The sequence below is a fragment of the Phyllosticta citriasiana genome (assembly GCF_038021145.1).
Source record: "Phyllosticta citriasiana strain CBS 120426 chromosome Unknown IWZ02scaffold_2, whole genome shotgun sequence".
Classification (NCBI taxonomy): domain Eukaryota; kingdom Fungi; phylum Ascomycota; class Dothideomycetes; order Botryosphaeriales; family Phyllostictaceae; genus Phyllosticta; species Phyllosticta citriasiana.
Window position 1 is genome coordinate 1029556 of NW_027117279.1, and position 20430 is coordinate 1049985.

The following is a 20430-nucleotide window of genomic DNA, read 5'->3' on the forward strand; positions in this document are numbered from 1 at the left end:
ACCTTGCCCCAATCCACGCGGTGCCTCCTGCGGCCCGGATCGCGTCTGCTCCTCACGCTGCACCTCTCAGCTCCTCGCCATACATTACGACGATACCGTGTCACCCTGCGCCCGGCAGTCCGAGACGACCCGCCCTAGCGGATTGTAAGTCGCTGCTCTTTGTTCTATCTTATCTTCTCTGAAACTAGAAGCCCTCTCTCTCTCTCTCTCCCCCCCCCCCCTTCCCGTCATCCCCTCCCCCTCCTCTCCCTTTCCCCCAATAACCCGCCTCGTCTCCTCGCCCGTTTGCCGCGCCCATTGTGCTTCCGCAATTGCCTCCTTCGGTCGTGTAACAAACGGGCTGACGGACTAGATCCAGCTCGCGCATAAGCTTCAACCACTGACGCCGACTCCCCTTTGTCGAATCCCGCCGCCCAACCAACACCAAACAAGCGCCACGAAGCAAGCACAAGTGATCCGCGCGTTGCACAAGTACAGTTTAGCTGGCCTGGTTGCGGGTTCCTGCTTAGTCTCTCGGGGCCCCATTCATCTTAGGGTGACGGGCCCGTCAGGTGTGTATAGCGCGGATGCCCACATTCCACCCTGTGTCCTCGCTGGAATCGAAGCTAATCGTCATGTCGGACAACAGTGTCGAGGTAAACACCCACCGTGCTTGATACCGTCGCTGCCAAGAGCGCACAGCATCGTCGAGCCCCTTGACTCGTCACATTGCCTTGTCTGCCAATTGAGGGCGCCCACGGCTAATACGTGTTGCAGCCGTTGGATTGGGCCCAACCGCGGAGGACGCTGCGAAAGATGCCGAAATCCCCCTCCTTGTCTTCAAGCAATCAGAACAACAAAGGCGCGACCCAGTCGTCGAGTGCCGAAAGTCCACAGAGCCCTCAGAGCCCTGCGTCGCCCTCGAGACTGGGATCGAGCCACCATGAGATGAACAGCCTTTCTCAGGACTCGCACTCGCACCCTCATCCGGCGCCACCCAGGTCTGCCCACTCGGCCACTCCTCCCCGCGAAGAGTCGTCGCGACGCTTCTTTTCGCACCACAAAGCGTCCAAGTCGACGACAAGAGTGGGGGCAGAGGGTGGCATGTCGACGATGAGACAGGTCTCAGAATCGGGGCCGGTTCCGTCGTCCTCGCATCACCCCCACCCATACAAGCAAGCGTCAGGATCGTCTCCAGACGTGAGTAGGTCTCTGGACAACGCTAGCATATCTAGTGGTAAGCGAAAAATCATGCTACCTAGACAAGTCTTGCCGATCTCTAACGGTGTGCGCTCTCCAGATACCACTCACGACTTTGACCAGCGCAACGATGCTGGCAGCACCAAATCGTCCCAACATCCTTTGCCTTCTGAATACGGCTCCCAGAGGAGACCCAACGCCAAAAATCGCTTCAATCTGCTTGGACGTTCTCGTTCTGTGCGATCGGATGACGCAGTGAATACCAACAACAATAACAACAACAACAACAACAACAACGAAGTACAGCAGCCGAAGCCCTCTCCGTTGGCACATCGTTTCGCACCCGCCTCCGAACAAGGCGAAAAGCGCTCCGAAGACAGGCGCAAAAGGCCAGTCCCTGAAAACGGATTGCGGACTGCGCCGATCCAGGACAAGGCATTTCGTGACATGCTCAACTCGCAGCCCCGTACTCGGTCTGCTGACCGTGACCCTGACGGAGGCCACTCGTCGCATCCAAAGGAAAAGAAGGAGACGTTTTTCTCGTCATCGTTCAAGGACAGCGGTGGAGCCGCATTCTTCAACAACATCAAGAATACTGGAGAGAAAACTGCGGCCAACATTGGCAAAGCTGGCAAGGCTGGAAAAGGTTTCTTCGGCAAACTCACGCGCAACGGAAGCTCACACGAGCGGGACCACGGCCCTCAACTCGACGAGAACTATGTGTGCAAAGTCATCAACCTTCCCCTTGTCGAGCAAACCAGGAAAACCAGGATATCAAAGAGGCTGGCAGCATCCAAGGACAAGACGGAATTTTGGATGCCTGCACTGCCTTGGAGGTGTATCGAGTAGGTGGCTTTCCAATAGTCGAATTCTGGACGGGCCGCTGACAATCAAATAGCTACTTGAACATGAACGGGTGCGAAGAAGAGGGTCTTTATCGTGTACCAGGCAGCGGCAAAGATGTCAAGTACTGGCAAATGCGCTTTGACAAAGGTACGCCAAAACGACGCGATTTAAGGCCCGCCGAGACTGACCGCATGAGCGCAGAACTCGACATCAACCTGTTCGACGAGGACGAATTGTACGACATCAACATCATCGGATCCATGTTCAAGGCCTGGCTTCGAGAGCTCCCAGACGAGATTTTCCCAAAGGCCACCCAGCAAAGGATCCAAGAAAACTGCCGCGATGCGAAAACGACGCCACAGATGCTCAAGGATGAGCTGTCCAAGCTCCCACCCTTTAACTACTACCTCTTGTTCGCCATCACTTGCCATATTAGTCTGCTCCACTCCTGTTCAGAGAAGAACAAGATGGACTACCGGAACCTCTGTATTTGTTTCCAGCCGTGTATGAAGATTGAGGCCTTTTGTTTTCAATTCCTTGTCTTAGACTGGCGCAACTGTTGGCAGGGTTGCTGGACTGAAAAGGAGTACCTGGAGAAGGAGATGCGCATTCTGGAGCCCGAAAAGTATCCTGCGATCCCTCCTCCGTCGTCACACTCGGAAAACAACCAAGAAAGCCCGCAAGAAGACAATGAGCGGGCTGAATCTTCTGGAAGCAGCAAGCCGTCGACAATCAACAGCTCGACCCCTGACAAGCCTCGGCCTCGGCCTCTCAACGCAGCTGGCTCACGCGAACATGAAGACGAAGATGTCACACCTACGCAGGCCAACCGCACGGGCGTGCGCAACAACGACTTGCCCAAGCTCTCTCCGATGAAGCCTCTGTCGCCGATTGCCCTCTCCCACAATTGAGCGTCGACACGACCACTTTTGGTTTGCACGTGGAAAGCAAGGAGGCCGGCCTCTTAGCAGCTTTAGACTGTTCTGGACGAAGCTCAAAAGCAATTGGCGCAAAGATGGTCATGAGCGTCTGCGGATCTTTTTTTTATTGGACAGTTTCAATATGGCTTTGTGGATTCCCCCATGCAACTGTTGGCTGCGATCTGTTTGGTCTCGGCGTAGAACGACGACGTCTGACCTGAGCAGGCAATGGGTCGCCAGCCCGCTGCCAGCACTCATCCTTCGGCAACCAATGCACTTTGATCAGGTTCTTTGTTCTGTTCGAATACCCATTTCCTTGGTCTGGACTGCTTTGCTTAATTGTTTGGCGTTTTGAGAGCAGCCAATCGAGCAGCACGTCCTTTTGTCAGCATCGCAATTACTTCATCACTTCGTTTCTGCATGCCCCAGGCAATTTTCATATACAAGTCTCATGGTCGATTGGCCGACGGAGTTGAAGAGGGCACGCACTTGGGCGGTTGGAAGGCCAGAATGCATCGAGGACTTTTGCCCCAGTGGCGGTGAGCAGCAGCTGTTGGTTAGAGGGGATTGTATGATATGAGAACGGGAAGCCAGCCCTTTTTTTTTTTTTTTTTTTTTTCTTTCTTTTTTTGACCCAGTGTGTATCATGTAGCACCACGTGCGAGCAAGCATGGTGTATGAGCCGTGTCAGACTTGCCGGGAGGATGTAGGAGCTGTATCAAAGTCGTGCTGGAACCAGGCACCGTGACCGACCACGACCATGGTCATGGTTGTGGGTGGGTGACTTGCAGGTTTCAAGCTCAGCTCAGCTCAGCCGTCGTAGGGGAACTTTTTGGCCAGCGGGGAACCAACCCAAGCCGCCGCCATCCCTGCCCGCCCGCCAAGTCAAGGTCGGGTGGCCCTGGCGCCGTTAGTTATCCTGACGTCGCAAGCTCCACGACTACGCGCAAGATCAATCAACCTCACAATATCGACTGTGTACCGTGCCTACCTCTCTCATCCCACGACTCGCCCGGCGACCATGCTCACCTCTACCGCGATCCCCGCTCGCGCCGCCTCTGTCGCCAACGCGGCTCTGCGTCCACGCTACCTGTCGGCCAACTTCGTTCCATGCGTCAACACTACGTCCTACAGCACTACGCCTTCACACCGATCATCATCAATCAGCCTGCTGCCATCGCACCCGACCAAGCGCGCCTCCAGCCTCACGACCAAGGTCCGTCCGCAGCTGTCCCAGCCCTCCCGCACAGCTCCCTTGGTCCGGCATAGCAGCACACAGTCCGCGGCAGCCACGTCCCCCACAGCCTCTTCAACCGCATCAAACATCCCCGACGGCACCCTGACATGGAACCGCTTTCTGGCGCTGCGCAAGACACGGCGCCGCATCTCGTTGCTGTCGTCTGTGCTGGCGGCCATTGCCTCGACGGCCGGCGGCACCTACTTTGTGCTTAGCATGAACCTGGACAGCGTGGGCGCGACGACGTTTGGTCTCGACCCGCTCATCGTCATGGGCCTCAGCGTCATTGGCACCGGCTGCGTGGGGTGGCTGCTCGGTCCCGCCCTGGGTGACGCGGTATTCAGACTCTGGTACAGGCGCATCGGGAACCAGATCGCTGAGGTGCGTCTCTTTTCTTTTCTTTTCTTTTTCTTTCGTCCCTTTCTTTTATCCTTCGAGTCTCACGCCCCACTCATCCAAGACACGGCCGTGTTTGAGCCTGACGGCGCGCGAATCCTCGAATCCTCTTTGTCTTTCGTGTAGTTCTTTTTTTTTTTTTTTTTTTTTCTTTTCTTTTCTCTCCCTCCTGCCTCCTGCCCCACGCCTCCCGCTCCAGCCCGCCCGCCCGACTGACATGCTCTCGCGTACGTGCAGAAAGAGAAGGCTTTCCTCCACCGCATCAAGACGTTCCGCGTCGACCCTGCCCAGTCGTCGTACACGAACCCCGTGCCCGACTTTTACGGCGAGAAGATCGGCTCCGTGGCCGACTACCGCCGCTGGCTCAAGGATCAGCGCGCCTACAACCTCAAGACCTCGGGCACCCCGCGCGGCGGCGCCGGTGCCGTCGCCCTCGGCAAGCGGAGGAAAGCCATCTAGATTCGTGCCTCATGATGATGGCAATTGATGGTTTCGGGTATGGTGGTGGTTGGTGACGAACGATTCTGCTGCTTGAGAAAGAATGTACGTAGGAATTTGGTGGTGTTGGTGGTGGTATAAATTAAGCCGCAGACTGCAAGATGGTCGGTTCGCTGGTTTGAGTAAAAGCAGCCGGAACCCTGTCTGTCCATTGGCATCAAGGGGATAAGTTTGAGCCGGTCGTCAGCTTTCGAAGACGGAGACCCGGAATCAGAAGCAGAGAGGGGCATGTCACTGTTGACAAGAGCAGCCCGTCGAAGGCAGTACCGCAGGCAGTCGTCATCGTGAGATACAGATGGATACCAGGCACGGCGTCTTCGCGCTCGATCCATCATCACACCTCTCTCACTCTCTCCCTCTCTCTCTATCTGTCTGTCTGTCTGACAGGCCGTCCCCATTTGAACCATAACCAAACAAACACAAAAAAGCAGGCGTTCGATATTTTGTCAGCGGGTATAGGAATTGGTTGGTAGTCCGGTATCAGTATGTACAGCGAAGCAAGGCATATAGGAGGAGGAGGAGTTCATGTAGCTATCATCGGTAGCTGCAACTGCTGCTGCTGCTGCTGCTGCTGCTGCAGCTACTACTACTACTACTACGGCAGAGTATTGCAAAAAAGCAATCCATCTCCACATTTTCCATGTCACTGTTTTCCCATGATGACTTTGGTCCGCAGTCATGTCAGGTGTCAGCTCCTTGCATCGCCGCGGCCGCACTCAGAGTGGGAGCTGATGTTCAGCACCGCAGCTGATTACTTGCACATGGACAGCTGTCGTTGAGCTTGAGAACCTGAGCCCACGGCGCTGCTGCTGCTGCTGCTGCTGCTGCTGCTGCTGTTTGGTCCTCGACGTCCACTCATCGTGCAGCGGTCAATTGCAAACCCCAATGGGCAAACGCACGGTGGGTGTTGAAAGGTTATGCTGTAATGCCCGGATTCAAGCTGCGTGGTAAACGTCAGCTCCCGTCCCTCCCTATGTGCAAACTACGGTTTAGTTGACGAATACTCACTAAACCAAACGAAAGCAGCATCTGGAGATCTGGATTCGTTTTTGCGAACGGATGAACGAGTGAGGCAATGACAAGATACGAAAGGGATCTGTTCAGCAGTTGCACAACAGAGTGTAAGGATCAATGGTACAGCTATCTAGGTACATGCAGTTGAGACTCGTTGTCCCCATCCCGAGGCTACCTTTCTCTCCTCACTGTCGCTGTATCAACCGGTCAGTCTGCTGGTCCATTCAAGGGTGTGCGGCATTAAGAGCAGTCATGCCAGTCATCCTATTGATCAATCGCCTTTGTCACAAGATTTCCAGCAGCGTTGGAAGGAACAGTTGTGGATGGGGGCAGAGGTTCGTATTGCGCAATTGCTGCGGCTCCGTACCAGCTTTGGCAAGGTATGTAGAATACGGGAAGGGGCGCGGTGCTCATCCGAGCTATACGGGACGCTTGAGTGGCGACAACGGACCAAGACACGCCTGGAGAGTTGCTTGGTAAGAGCTGCTGTGGGAGCTATGTTCCGGGACTGTGTTCGTCGTGATTGAATCTCACACGTAGGCCGGCTCCGGGGCAAGACGTCGTCAGGTCAAAGGCGAACGGTGTATCCGTGGACGATCGGAGAAGCTGAGATCGGCCTATGCGAGAAGCCGCGAAAGCACTGTCTGGAGTTCACGGGCTGAGAGGATTCACTTGCACCACTTACCTGGCTGACCGCAGCAAATAGTCAGCTCGACATGTCCAGCGGAACGTAGGGCCTCATCGATTTCACGAGCAAATAGCTTTAAATAGAGTTGAAGCAGATCGACAATGGTTATGCGGATCATTCACCCATGTGAAAGCCTCCATTGTTGGTTTTTGATCATGCTGAAAAAGCTCCATTGATAGGCCGCAGTCGTAGTGGTTTTGTCCCTTTTGCGGTAGTTACACCGGGTTGGTTATCCCACTGTCGTGGGTATACGCCGACCACCGAAACGTTGTTTGCAAAATCCCTGCTGGCTCAAAGACTCCGTTATGCCCGTAAACCCAGGAATTCTGTTTTGGTTCTCCCATTTCCTTGCATCGCACGCGCTGCTGCTACTCTCCGACTCGCAGAAAACCCCGTTTACCTGACGATGGCCTCGAACCTGTTCTTGAACCACTTGATGGTGTCGTTCTGGGTGATCTTGTGGGAGTGGCCGATCTTGCTCTGCGCGCGCCTGCGCTTGGCAACACGCTCACCGGGGCGGGTCCTGTGGAGCCTAGTCAGCCTCTTTTTTCCGACATCCGTTTCTCGCTCCTCCCGGGTGTACGCACATGCAGACGTAGAAGTCCATTCCGTAGATACCGATCGCAGGGTCGTACTTGATGCCCAAGTCGATGTGCTCGGAGATACCGAAACCGAAGTTGCCGGTCTCGGAGAAGTTGCGCTTCCTCAGCTCGTACTCCTTGACCTTGAGGCCACGCTCGAGAATCTCCTCGGCCTTGGGGCCACGGACGGTGACGTGGACGGCGATTTTTTCGTTACGGCGGATGCCAAAGGTACGGACGGTGTAGCGGGCCTTGCCTGTAGAGTTCCATCATCAGCGGGATGCGCGGTCGAGCGGTGCGGGCGGTGCGATTCGTACTGTAGACGGGAGTTTGACCGGACAGCTGCTCAAGCACCTTGGCGGCACGGGTGAGCCTGTCACCAGACTCGCCGACGGAGATGTTGAGGACGAGCTTCTGCACCTTCAGCTCCCTCATGGGGTTCTGGCTCTTGTCCTTGTTCTCGGCCTGAAAACCTGGTCAGCATTGCGAACGAGCATCGTCTTGGATGCAGGGCGCGTACCATTGTGTCTGCGAGTGTTAGTGTTGTCGGTGGTGCAGGCCGGTCGTAAACTTCGTGGTGCGAGACTGGAGATGGTGGACAATTTTGGTGGAGAGGAGTGTGAGCCGCTAACCCTCGCTTAGCCCGACAGGGATGGCTGATTTGCCCGCCGCCAAGCCCACATCTCACAACGACAGACGACGCAATGGACGGGCATTGGCAGCCCGGATTCTGGGAAATTTGTTCACTTAGCAGCTGTAGTAGAGCAGCATAAATCGTTGCATCAAGATCTAAGTTAAGTTGATCCGTTGACAAGCTCTTGTGTGCCTAAGGCGCAAATCCATGGCTGTCACCGCCGCCAAGATTTGCGGCGCGACTTCGGCTTCGACGTCTTGCATCTGTATACCTTAGCTTGCCTACTGGCGCGACTGTAGGTTCATCATCAATCCGTGACCTCCACCCACCTACACCCCTTCCTCCACCCTCTACCTACGTGCAAAGCCGTGTTCGCACGCGCCTCATCAATCATGGCGCAGGCTAACAAACAAGGCAAGATGGTAAGCCTCCTTTGCCTTCGCGCCGAAAGCTAGAAAGATGTCCGTTAACAGAGCCAGCTGACGCTTTTCTATGTAGCAAAACCTCGTGAGTGGACTTGAATTCACGCGTCTCCGAATTATACCTCTGACGACCCCAGATTAACTACCGAATGCGCGCTACATTAAGTGACGGGCGCCAGATGGCCGGCCAAATGTTGGCATTCGACAAAGTAAGAGCAGGACGCGGTACAACAGTCTGGTAATGGCGCTGACACGGAGACGCAGCACATGAACTTGGTCCTCGCCGACACTGAAGAATTCCGCCGCGTAAAGCGCAAGTCCACTAAAAGCCAGGCCCCGGGGGCTGCCGCCGCCCCGCTCGTCGAAGCCGAAGAGAAGCGAACTCTGGGTCTTACCATTGTCCGTGGAAACAACATTGTCTCTCTCTCCGTTGAGGGTCCTCCGCCGGCGGATCCGTCTACTAGACTCGGTACCGGTACTCCTGGTGGCGCGGCCGCTGCTGCGGCAACTTTGGCATCAGGACCAGGAATCAGCAAGCCCGCTGGTAGAGGTCTTCCGGTTGGTCTCACTGGCCCTGCTGCTGGTGTTGGAGGCCCAGGCCCCGCTGGCTTCGGCAGCTTCCCTCCCCCACAAGGTGGATTCCCAGGTGCCCCTGGTGCACCGCCCGGCTTTCCTGGACGTGGTGGTCCTGCTCCTGGAGCTCGTAAGTTTTGGATACACTGTTTATTTGGCGTCATGCTAATACTTTCTAGCCGGCTTTCCTCCTCAAGGCTTTCCGGGTGGCGCTCCTCGTAAGTGTCAAATTGGTTCAGTTGCAACACCGAATTGCTAACAATATATAGCTGGCTTCCCTCCTGGCTTTCAACCTCCTCCTGGTGGTCGTGGATTCCCCGGGGGACCTGGATTCAACAGGTAAATGGGGTCCGACTATATCCAAACTTAAAACGAAATCCACAAGATACTCGAAATTCGGTCAAGAAGACCACGTGCCAGCCTTCTAAAGCTGGAACATGCACGCCGTGGTCGCAGGAGATTCAAAAGCGTTTGACGCATCAATTGAACACCGCGGCTTGCCCGTTGTGCACGCCCTGATGTGGCGCCGGCGGGTCGTCGGAAAAGGGACTCAGAATTATGTATACTGGGCGTTGGGGAGGTAGAGATACCTTGCACGGGCAAATGAAGCGAAGCGGGAACAAGCATCAAATAAAACTACTTTTCAGAGCGTGAATACACACTCCTCACGCGTTCTGGTCCAATTGCGAGCCCAGGGCATTGTTGCGGCAGTGATTCCCCACACGTGACCGACCCCGGGCCCATTTCCGCCCGAAGGCCCGCTCTCAACATCTCCAATCAGGCTTGCTCTTACCAAAGCAAGTTGCAATCGCGGAAGCCAGTGCAGTCACAGCAACCCTCAACAACCTTCCTTCGCTCCCCTTTGCCTCTCCACTCTTCCTTTAGCTCGTCAATCGATCCCATCACCATGGCCGCCGCGATCAAGGCTATCAATGCGAAAATCCGCTCCAACAAGGCGCTGGACTATTTCTTCTCCACTCGTACGTTTACCGCCCATCACAGCCGTCTTTCTTTTGCGCTTTTACATTTTCGCGGCCCATCGTCGCATCTCACGACGCCAAAAGGACTTGTGGTTACTCTTGGAGCGTTTGGTTCGAGCTAGATGGCTAATTTGCCGGGTTCTCCAACAGATTTCTGGGGCCCCGCGTCGAACTTCGGCATCCCGCTCGCGGCGGTGATGGACACCCAGAAGGACCCTGAAATGTAAAATCCAGTCCCTGTTTTTCGCATCGCATGCGACCATGGTCCCCTATCCCGCCGTCCGTCACTCGCGCCTGCCGCTCCCAAATTCATCGTTGTCCAGCTGAGAGGCTCTCGGGGGATAATCTGTGCCCCCACTCGGCACAGACGTCAGACGGAGTCGGCTCACACGACATCCGGAATTCTATAATCGTCGTGCAATTCAATGGCAGAAGGCGAGCGGCGGATTCTGAGGGCCACGGCGACTCTAAAAACATTTCAAAATGGCTGAGAATTATGGTGGATGCTAACGGACGCGCTACAGCATTTCCGGCACCATGACGGGCGCCCTGACCTGCTACTCCGCCGTCTTCATGCGCTACGCCCTGGCTGTTAGCCCCAAGAACTACCTCCTCTTTGGCTGCCACTTCGTCAACTTCTCCGCACAAGCTGCGCAGGGCTACCGTTACTTGAGCTACTGGCAGTACGTCCATCTCCACCAATTGCAGAATTGTCTCACGCGGAAGAGGGCGTCAAGGGTCATAAAACGCTAATTAATTGCTTCTCCAGCTTCGGTGGCCGGGAAAAGTCCCTCCAGAATCAGGCAAAGGACGCCGCATCGTCCGTCAAGGAGTCGGCGGAGAAGGCCCTTAAGCAGTAGAAAGCTTTTCGCACGGGTCGGTAGAGAGGCATACCACACGGGAGTCTTGACACGGTGGCTATGAAGACGAGGACTGCGAATTCCACACGTTTGGCAAGTGAAAAAGCATCATCCGTCCGGCTTGTTGATCATGGGATTTGTAAGATTTTTTGGCGGCGTTCCAATCACAATACCAATTTTGTAATGTACAGGTTAGCGGTGACACTCTCTAATGTTTGAGTTGGACCAGCTGATTTTGGTAGCATAATGCTGTCCTTTCTTGCCCGAAGCTTGGTGGTGCTCTCAGTAAATCGTCTGTTCAAAACATACGAAAGCTCCGTTGGCGAAAGCTTCCTAACTCCAATGACCAAAGCTGGATATAGACAAAGATCAAGGACTTCTCTCTTCCTAAGATTTATGTACTTTTACATCAAACTCGTCCTCCCACCAATCTCACTCCCACCCTGCCCCGACGGCATCTCTCCACTCCTGCCAACGACAAATTCCTTGTAAATAGTCGCCAGCCTCCTCCTCTCCTGGTCGCTGATGCTGCTCCGCGTCGTTCGCAGCGAGCTCTCGAAATGCTTCCACTCAATGACGGGTTCCTTGTTGCCCTCCTCATCATCATCTTCTCCCTCCCCGCCATCCCGTTTCTTCGCGTCAATGCCGTCTTCCACATCACCGTCGGGCGAGAGGGCCGCATGCTGCAGCTGTTTCTGCCTGCGCCGCATCGCCTGCATGCTCGCAATCTGCGCGCTAACCTTTGCACGTTCGCCCAGCGCGGCGGGACCAACAGCTTGGGTGCTCTCGTCTTCGTCGCCAAAGCGGAAGTGCATGAAGTCGACTTCCTTGCTGCCCTTTTTCCCGCCGTGCACGCCATTTTGCTGGCCCTTGCTTTTGCCGGTCTTGCGATTGGAATCGCCGCCATCGACACTCAAGTCCTGGTCGCCCAGGACGTCGTGAATGGCTTCGAGCTGTGCATTGTACGCCACTGCTTGCAGGTCCGCGCCGCTGTAGCCCTGGGTGCGGCGCGCCACTTCGCGGAGCGAGTGCTGCGTCTGCGCGTCGTCCAGGACCTCGGGCGCAACGCGCAGCTTGCGGGTCACGGCCTTGAGCACGTCAAGACGCTCCTCTTCGTCGGGCATGTCGCACAGCAGACTCTTGTCCAGACGACCTGGACGCAGCAGCGCCGGATCGATTAGGTCGGGGCGGCTGGTTGCAGCGAGAATGTATACGCCTGACAGCCCCTCGGCGCCATCCATTTGCGTGAGGAGCTGGTTGACGACGCGGTCTGTTACGCCAGTCGAGTCGTGTCCACGCTTGGGCGCGATACTGTCAAACTCGTCGAAGAATAGTACGCATGGCTTTGCTGCTTCTGCGCGCTCGAACAAGTCTCGAACGGACTTTTCGGACGCGCCGATGTACTTGTTAAGAATTTCAGGACCTTTGACGCTGATAAAGTTGAGACCGCACTCGCCAGCTACGGCAGAGGCAAGCAAGGTCTTGCCGCAACCAGGATATCCGTAGAGAAGAAGACCGGAACGAAGACGAAGAGGACATTGCGCAAAGATTGGTGCGTATGTGGTGGGGTACTGGAGAGTTTCGAGGAGAGTCTGTCGAGTCGCATGGAGGCCGCCGATACTGTCCCAGCGCGTGGTGCTGGATTGCAAAGTGACGTTTCGCAAAGACGCTGGGGTAAAGCCATCAAGTGCCCGAGTGAAGTCTGCTTGTGTCAAAGTGACAGTCTCCGAAGATGAATCGCTGACGCTTCGTATGAGAGATTCACTGCGTGCGCGAGACACGAGGAGCACGAGGTCGCCAGGCATGTACCCATCGGTCTGGCCGGCCAGATCTAGGAAGTCAAGGGCTGGGTCTACTTGAAATTCGTCTTTGGCAGAAGAGCTGCTCGGCCTGCTCCCAGACGGAGAGCCTTCCATCCACGGGCTCTCTTCTGGTTCCGCGGTGCTCGTGCCATTAATCCTTGGTGGTTCCGGTGCATGAACGTCTGGCAAAACGAGCTCCTCCATGACTTTCCGTCTTCCTTCTTTGTTCGGAGCTTTCAGGCTTACGATTTCCCGGACGACATGACCTCCAATCACGACATTGTTGAAGGCTTCCTTGCTCTGGCCCGTAGCAAGGAGGACGACGCGCGAATCCATGGAGCAATACTGTCTCGCAATCGTGCAAATACACTCGCTGATGTGTCTGCTTCGACCATTCTCACCGCCGACCTGGAGCTCGGTCTCTGCAGGACACAGCTTGTCCAAGTCGTCAAGAATGACTACCGAACGTCCGCCTAGCCGGGCACCCCACGAAGCAACTGCAAAGAGTCTTTCGAGGGTTTCCTTTATAGTAGCTACCCGGGTCTCGTCAGTGACTAACAAGCGGCAAGGGAAGTAGGAAATGTGGGAGAGGTGTTCGTTTCGCAACCGATGCGCCAGGAGATGCGACAGGCTTGTCTTTCCAGAGCCAAGGCCACCAGTCAGGAGTACCGAGGATGATTGGGTGAGATGCGAGGTAAGCTGTTCAATAAGAGGATCGATTCCCACGAGAGTCGGGGGTTTTTCTGGGAGACCCTCTCCAGGTGACCAGCCTTCTAGGGCGCTTGGTGGCTTGGAAATATCACCTTCAACGTCAATGGCGAGGGCTCGTCGTTCTATTCCAATGAACCATGACGGACTGTTCTTGCTGGTCTCGGATGAATCTGAGGGTTCGAATCGCAATATCCCACCAGCCCATTCCCACGAGCTTCCATGGACAGGCGGCAGAATCATTCCATCAGTCAAAGGACCTGCGAGAATCGAGTTGGTCTTGTCTTCCTCGTACACGCGCCTTATGTTTCGGGCAGCCTCTTCCTTTTCCTGCTTGGTTTCACCACCAAATCTAAGACCTGTCTTGTGCTGTGGCACCGAGGTACCAAACGGGAAAATCTTGAGGGTTCGGAGAGAAGTTGACTTCGAAGACGTCTTGCTGACTTGTGAAGGAGCCGGCTCGAGGCGCACCAAGCCGCCAACAACGCCTTGTGCGCCCAGAGATGCACAGAGCGCCGAAGACAAGGCGGCGTGTTGACTGTTCGGTGCGTCGTCCCACAAGCCAAGCTTTGCGACAATACGAGTACTTGACTTTTCTCTTTCTGCCTCCTTTTGCGGATCTACGGACTCCTTGATGCCGGATGGCTTGACGACGGAGACGTATACCCAGGTGACTCCCCTGAAAGCTTTTGTGAGTTGGACATCCCTGTCGACCCAGACTTTCAATCCAGCGTTTTTAGCATCTTCTTCGTCTTCGAACCAATCTTCTGCAAGACCACGATCTACCCCGCGAAGAAATATGGCGTTTCGACGAGAGGGCTCCGCCTTTCCACGTCTTGTCTTCACTGTACTAGCAGTACTCCTGCCGCCTTGACTTTTGCGACCCGCACTTGCAACGCTGCGGCTGTCGCCTCTTCCAGATCTCTGACGGGTCTTGGCGGCAACGTGGACTTCAGCGTCTGGCGAGACCTTGACAAAAGGGCTCGTCGATGATGGTGCGGGCGTGAGGCCAGTTACTATGACGTTTGCGTTTGATGACAGTGAGAGATGCAGTGTCAAAGGATGGGTCGGTTGCTTTTGCGCGTCTGCAGAGGGAGTGTATCCGGGATTGGGCAAGGCACGAACTTGCGAGAGAAAATTGAGTTCCAAGAATTGAGCATGGAGTTCAATCACTGCACATAAGTAGTTAGCTTTGGTTTCTCCAGCCAGTTTGCTTTAACCTACTCTCCCAATCTGCCGGTGTCAAGGGCTCGATGACAATTGTGTGTGCCTGAGGAGGTTCTACGTGGAGTAAGATTCCAACCTACTAAGGCTGGTCAATGAGCGCCCTATACCGCAGGGATGAGGTGCGGTTTGTATACCTTCTGCCCTTCGCTAAGCCCAAGAAGCCGGCCGAAGGTCGCGTCCAGCTCTACGACCGACAAGTCCGATTCGCGGGGTGCTGAGCTCCCTCTACTACCAGCAATTCCATTTCTTCCGACGACAGGCGCTGGTTTGCGCTGTGCTTGCATGCCGGTCCAGCCAAAGAAAGCTGATTTTTGTACGGTGGATGCGCCATTGGGACTCGCGCCGTCGCCTGGGACAGCCTGGCGATATGTGAGCTCAACGACGACATTTTGCGCAACCTTGGGGCGTCAGCAGAGCTTCGTGAACTGAGAGAGGGCGCGTGCTTACCGTGTTGGTGTTGACAAGCACCGAGACCAGCGAGGCGGGCAGGTTTACCAAGCAGTTGAACAGGAAGGGCAGGAGAGCAACCTCGGCCTGCAAAGCCGCTTGCTTTTTGGGCGCCGGAGCCATGAGGAAAGAAGACGGTTGTTTGCGCCGTTAGTGAGAAGTGGCATGGCGGCTTGGTGAACGTGAAGCCGCATGCGCACAGCAGGGCAGCTCTACCTCGGTTCGGTCCGCGCGCGACTCTGGCACCGACGCCTCTATGGACCGCCGTACGTGGGGCGGGGCGCTACGGCTCGCGCAGCGACTGCTTGCGCATTGAGCCATCGCGTCTCCCAGCCCATCTTCAGGTTGTTTTCTTTCCACAACAAAACAATCCACAATGCCGAAACGCAAGGTCACGCGCGCTATCAGTGCCGAAATTGTCGATGAGCCCCCGACGAAAAAAAGGACGGCAACATTGTATGATGCTGTCGCAGGTGAATTCGCCTACCGCCGTGCAATCAACCTTGTGCTCATGTCACCCCAGGACGCGTTTCTAGCAATGGCTTCATGTTTGCAGAGCCCTTCGTTGCCAAAGACCGCGACACGACGTCCTCATCTCGCCTTCCCATCCCGCCAGAAGAAGTCCTCTTCAGGATGAGACATGCGCCCGAGCGATTTGAAGAAAACGACCCGTATAACGCCGACAGACATCTTGAGCAACATCAGCGATTACCGGAGTCAGACCTGATCAAGGCTCTCCACGCATATACTTCCGACTACTACAATGCTTCCTTTGGGGAGGATAGCAGAGTAGATTACAGAAGCATGGACGAGACTGCGCTTTTGGCCCTTGGCATCCTTATCGAGGAAGCTGCTGCAGACTTGCTGGGCTCTACAGGTGATTTCGCTTTTATTGAAGGCGAGAACATAGACAACATTGATATGCCTCGGGCATGGAATGGCCTGCAATGGGCTCGCAGTGTGATTGAGGGATATGGAGCCGGCACAGCTGCCCCAGAGAATCATCAACCAGAATCAGGTCCGGCGGATCCACAAACAACACCTAAAAAGCAGCGCAGCGCCTCGAAAGGACGAGAATCAAAAATAGTCGAGCCCGAAGCAGATGACGATTCCGCAAGCGATTTCAGCCAGGACGAAGACCTCGATGCTGACGATGAGAGCGATCCGGACTGAAATCTCGGAAGTGCTCAAAGTTCATGGTCCCGGGTTATACATTCATGAGCATCTCACCTGTCACAGTACGCGATCGATCCGCGTTCCTCAACACTGCGTCAAAAGCAGCAGTAAAGTATCAAGCAATGAGCCCGATGGGTCTAATCCCAAGGTTTTCACCGGCCCGGTCACGACACTAGTCAATACCGCCGGCACTGTCCGTGTTGACGTTCACGCTACCTCCACATCGGCAGATCGGCGTGATACACGCGATTCGACCGAGCCGAACCTTTTCTCTCGCCGACTCGCGACGCTCTTCCGCTGTATTCGGATGTCTTCACGTGCAGATCGACTTTTTTGCAAGACTTTTGGAGATACATAGTAGCCTCGAAAGCTTCTGCCTGTTCTCGCTAAGACATGGGGTCCGCCGTGGTCTGACTTGTTTGACAAGTCTAGCCACATCTGGAAATTTTACACCGCCTTCACAGACCAAGTGGATCTTTGCTTTCGAGCCTCGCATAGACCTGTCCAAAACCCCCTCGGGGAAGGCTGGAAAGGGGGTTGGAGGTAAAAGCTGAACAGAACATCAGCGCCGCTTCTCAGCGATAGAAACTTGTGCTTCGCGAGAACGAACTGCTCAGAGGCGCAGACAGGCAACGAATGTCTGGCTTCCTCGCTCCACAACGAGACTGAAGCAGAGGCAGTCTGACTAGCCGGTGGCACGATCCGAACGCGCCCAGCTCTGCTTTCACAACTGCATCTTTCCCCACTCCAAAGTCTAGCTATTCCACATGAGCTCGTTACAAAGCCCGTGCCCACTAGTCTAGACGGCATGTTGGCCTGGCATGCGGTCCCGTTGGTGCTCTGGGCTGTTGGACTCTCGCGAGACGAGAAGTGTCCAAGCCAGCCATGAGTTCAAGCGGAAAAAAAATGTGGGAAGATGTATCAATGTCACAAACATGCTTGCAGTCTCTTGCTGTTCAAAATTTTGATCAAATTCAATTTTTCCAACAATTCAAAACTTCTCCCTCGTTCATCTCCTTTTGCAGTCAATATGGACGCGGCTTCCAAGGGCCACTTCCGCCTCGCTGGACAAGAATACCCCAAAGTGACGTTGTGGAAGGGGCCAGGGATGACGAACGTCTACTTTATCTTGACATTCGTGGTCTTTACTACTGTAAGTCACTTGTTCAAGTATTGTTGGTGACAGATCAATAACGATTGTGAGGCAACGAATGGCTACGATTCCAGCATGGTCAACGGTTTACTCGCATTGGACCAATTCAACGACTGTATGTGCAGCTAGTGAGATCACACGATCTCTTCGGAATATCAGATCAGGAAGAATCAAATGTGATTCCAAACGTGTTTCAGCAATTCTTGCTGAGGTGTGGTTTGCATCGTTCACATTCACCTCAGTGTAAAGAATATTGTACTAGGCTTATGCTAACTAGTCGTAGACTTCCACACTCCCTCCGGAACCATTCTTGGTCTCTTCAGTTCAATTCTTTTCCTCGGTGGCGTAGTTGCGCAACCCATTGTTCCTTACCTGGCCGACCTTTTCGGGCGGCGCATGGCCATCTTCTCCGGAGCCGTCATCATCATGATTCTGGGAATAGCACTTCATGGCGCCAGCTTCAACCTCCACATGTTCATCGCAGGGCGATTCCTCGTCGGCTTTGGCGTGGCCATTGCGCACGTTGCTTCTCCTCTCCTGATTGCGGAGCTGGTGCACCCACAGCACCGAGCCACCTTTACGACAGTCTACAACACGACGTGGTACGTCGGCAGCATCGTGGCGGCGTGGCTGACGTTCGGCACCAGCCAGGTCATGAACCAGTGGAGTTGGCGCGTGCCGAGGTTGGTTCAGGCCGCACCACCAGTGCTGCAGCTTTGCTTTGTGTGGTTTGTGCCCGAGAGCCCCAGATGGTACATTAGCAAGGGGAAGGAAGAGGTTGCCTTGAAAGTCCTGGAAAAAAATACACGCCAACGGAAATGGTCCGTTCTACTTATTCCTGTGCGCTAAGAAGGCCTGAGACATTTTGGCACTGACGCTCCACCCACACGAACTGGTCCAAGTCGAGTTTGAAGAAATCAAGTCGACGCTCAAGCTTGAAGCCGAGTGCAACTCCAGCGGGCAACCGCAGGCGGCTGCTCATCCTCGCCACGCTCGGCCTCTTCTCGCAGTGGTCGGGCAACGGGCTCGTGTCGTACTACATGAGCTCGGTGCTCGCCTCGGTCGGCATCACCGACAGCAAGCAGCAGCTCGTCATCAACGGCGTGCTGCAGATTGCCAACGCGTGCGTGGCCGTCGGGTCCTGCTCCGTCGTGGACCGCGTCGGCCGACGGAAGCTGTTCCTCGGGTCGACCGCTGGCATGCTGGTCTGCTTTGTGGTGTGGACGGTTCTGTCGGCAAGACTGGAGGAGCTCAGCAGCCACGGAAACAAGGCCATGGGCAACGCGGTCGTATTTGTAAGTTTGTGGCGTCCCCAGTCCCGTGCCCCTGATTTCGACGGACCCCCTTCCCCCTGTACAGCCACCCCCTGCTCCGCACTGACCAAAATTCACCTGACTTGGCGACTTTTACAGATGATATTCCTCTTCTACTTCTGCTACAACACTGCTTGGTCGGGTCTGATGGTCGGCTACGCGGTAGAGATACTGCCATTCAATATTCGCGCAGGGGCATCGCGGTGCTGTGGTTTGGAATCGACGCGTCGCTGTTTGTCTCGACGTTTGTCAATCCAGTCGCCCTCGACGCGCTGCACTGGAAATACTACATCGTCCATGTAAGATTTGCCACTTTTTCCTCAGCTTTGATGTGAATTTTCCTCTCCATCTGGCACTGGCGCTACTTGCTACTTGCTACTACGGTGCGTGTGGCTCGCAATTGAACTGGCCGTCGTATGTCGGTTCTACGTCGAAACACGGAACACGCCGCTCGAAGAAATCTCGAAGCATTTTGACGGCGTCGATGCTCTGGTCAGTGGGGCGGCAGTGACTAGCGAAAAGGGCTGCACGCTTACTCAGGACTTGGAAGTGGAGAAGGGCGAGAGCACCATGGTCATTTTTCAAAAGGAGGTTTGACGACTGAGACAATATCAAGACAATCTTAGGCGCAGTGGAGACAACAAGCAATTATGAAGTTGTCGCATGGCAGACATGGATAGGGGGGCTGGCTTTTTTCCGTGGCGGCGGCGAGGAGCACGCTCTACTACCGAGTATGGATTCAAGGATGAAGCGCGCTCAGCCAAAAGAAAAAGAAAAAGGAGCCGCCGTCCCTGGCAAGCCCCAAATCCACAGTCGCGATGATCAAGAGATTCCGAAACAGTGGACTATATCCCTTTCCACCATCGCGTGCATACATGACGACAGTTACAAGAGACGATGGCGAACAAAGAAAAAAAGTGATCGAGATTGACACTCAGTAGTCGCCATGCCTGTGCATACGTCGGATTATTGCCATCGCCAATCTCGACCAAGACCGAAGAGTACGCAATCGCGCCGCTGGCTGTCCAGTCTAACCCCCCTGGCTCGTTCATCACGATACGAGCTTGCCAAACCAACAAGAGACCGAGACTTGGTGGAAAAAGTCATGGCAAGCTTACTTAGTCATTCAATTCGCGAATTGCGCGTTCTGGCTTCGCAAGCACCATGGTACTACAATTTCCGGTAAATACTTGCGCGCGCGTCAATGCGTGCTATCTATTTCCCTACTTACAATTGTTCTCATAGGTAGGCCACGCAAGAATTGTCGACAATTTGCCACAAACCACTCGACAAGCCAGCCAACAGCCAACGAGCGATCGACGGTCCGCCAACCAACCAACTAACCAAGAAGACGACGCCTCATGCAAAAACGGGGAACGGCGAGGCGCAGGACCTTGCTTGTTCCTTAACTTCCCTTCCCTTCCCTTCCCTTCCCTTCCGCCCACCCATGCATGCATGCACGCACCGCAGGACAGAACAGGGGCAAGGCAGACGCTGGGCAGGCAGGCAGACAGGCCTTCCCTGCCGCCACGGCCGCCGTGCCGCCGTGCCGCTGCGCCCAGCCGGCCCAGCCAGTCAGGCACGGTCGATCGCGAGGAGGCTCAAGGACAAGAAGAACTAACGAATGGATGTCTCGGTGCGGCATGGCGTGCGCTGTGGACCAATCGCGGAGGAAGGCAGGGGAGCGCGGGGGGCGTTTTTTTTTTTTTTTTTTTGGGCGTGGAAGATTGGGAAGTTGAGACAGGAGGATTTGGGGTTTAAGCGCCGACCGTCTGA

The 20430-nt window shown here is 55.0% G+C and overlaps 8 protein-coding genes across 8 annotated transcripts; 6 read left to right on the plus strand and 2 right to left on the minus strand.

Moving 5' to 3' along the window:
- Positions 1-795: 795 nt before the first annotated feature.
- On the plus strand, positions 796-2936 carry IWZ02DRAFT_467532 (RhoGAP domain-containing protein; the record flags this gene model as incomplete). Its single annotated transcript, XM_066768563.1, has 6 exons — positions 796-1216; positions 1280-1652; positions 1679-1712; positions 1735-2024; positions 2078-2172; positions 2227-2936. The coding sequence occupies 6 exons, from the start codon at positions 796-798 to the stop codon at positions 2934-2936; spliced, it is 1923 nt and encodes a 640-aa protein (XP_066626091.1).
- Positions 2937-3966: 1030 nt separating this feature from the next.
- IWZ02DRAFT_371935 (presequence translocated-associated motor subunit pam-17) lies at positions 3967-5037 on the plus strand (the record flags this gene model as incomplete). The annotated part of the gene is made up of 2 exons (XM_066764597.1): positions 3967-4563; positions 4816-5037. The coding sequence occupies 2 exons, from the start codon at positions 3967-3969 to the stop codon at positions 5035-5037; spliced, it is 819 nt and encodes a 272-aa protein (XP_066626092.1).
- Positions 5038-7174: 2137 nt separating this feature from the next.
- IWZ02DRAFT_429950 (60S ribosomal protein uL5) lies at positions 7175-7882 on the minus strand (the record flags this gene model as incomplete). Its single annotated transcript, XM_066766022.1, has 4 exons — positions 7175-7301; positions 7366-7615; positions 7677-7824; positions 7880-7882. 4 exons carry the CDS (start codon positions 7880-7882, stop codon positions 7175-7177), a joined length of 528 nt encoding a protein of 175 aa, XP_066626093.1.
- A 187-nt stretch (positions 7883-8069) lies between these two features.
- On the plus strand, positions 8070-9343 carry IWZ02DRAFT_128913 (small nuclear ribonucleoprotein). The gene is made up of 6 exons (XM_066761600.1): positions 8070-8415; positions 8492-8500; positions 8553-8624; positions 8680-9118; positions 9168-9206; positions 9258-9343. Exons 1-6 carry the CDS (start codon positions 8386-8388, stop codon positions 9329-9331), a joined length of 663 nt encoding a protein of 220 aa, XP_066626094.1. The 5' UTR covers positions 8070-8385; the 3' UTR covers positions 9332-9343.
- Positions 9344-9704: 361 nt separating this feature from the next.
- On the plus strand, positions 9705-11030 carry IWZ02DRAFT_128929 (UPF0041 domain-containing protein). Its single transcript, XM_066761601.1, has 4 exons — positions 9705-9968; positions 10119-10191; positions 10493-10651; positions 10738-11030. Exons 1-4 carry the CDS (start codon positions 9896-9898, stop codon positions 10826-10828), a joined length of 396 nt encoding a protein of 131 aa, XP_066626095.1. The 5' UTR covers positions 9705-9895; the 3' UTR covers positions 10829-11030.
- A 109-nt stretch (positions 11031-11139) lies between these two features.
- On the minus strand, positions 11140-15185 carry IWZ02DRAFT_128952 (P-loop containing nucleoside triphosphate hydrolase protein). Its single transcript, XM_066761602.1, has 4 exons — positions 15013-15185; positions 14700-14963; positions 14563-14641; positions 11140-14510 (listed from the first exon to the last, which is right to left on the minus strand). The coding sequence occupies exons 1-4, from the start codon at positions 15133-15135 to the stop codon at positions 11233-11235; spliced, it is 3744 nt and encodes a 1247-aa protein (XP_066626096.1). The 5' UTR covers positions 15136-15185; the 3' UTR covers positions 11140-11232.
- Positions 15186-15376: 191 nt separating this feature from the next.
- On the plus strand, positions 15377-16410 carry IWZ02DRAFT_129074 (uncharacterized protein). The gene is made up of 2 exons (XM_066761603.1): positions 15377-15485; positions 15536-16410. Exons 1-2 carry the CDS (start codon positions 15389-15391, stop codon positions 16183-16185), a joined length of 747 nt encoding a protein of 248 aa, XP_066626097.1. The 5' UTR covers positions 15377-15388; the 3' UTR covers positions 16186-16410.
- Positions 16411-17218: 808 nt separating this feature from the next.
- On the plus strand, positions 17219-18989 carry IWZ02DRAFT_429954 (putative transporter; the record flags this gene model as incomplete). The annotated part of the gene is made up of 6 exons (XM_066766023.1): positions 17219-17341; positions 17375-17456; positions 17625-18181; positions 18244-18636; positions 18658-18694; positions 18754-18989. 6 exons carry the CDS (start codon positions 17219-17221, stop codon positions 18987-18989), a joined length of 1428 nt encoding a protein of 475 aa, XP_066626098.1.
- Between the last annotated feature and the right edge of the window lie 1441 nt (positions 18990-20430).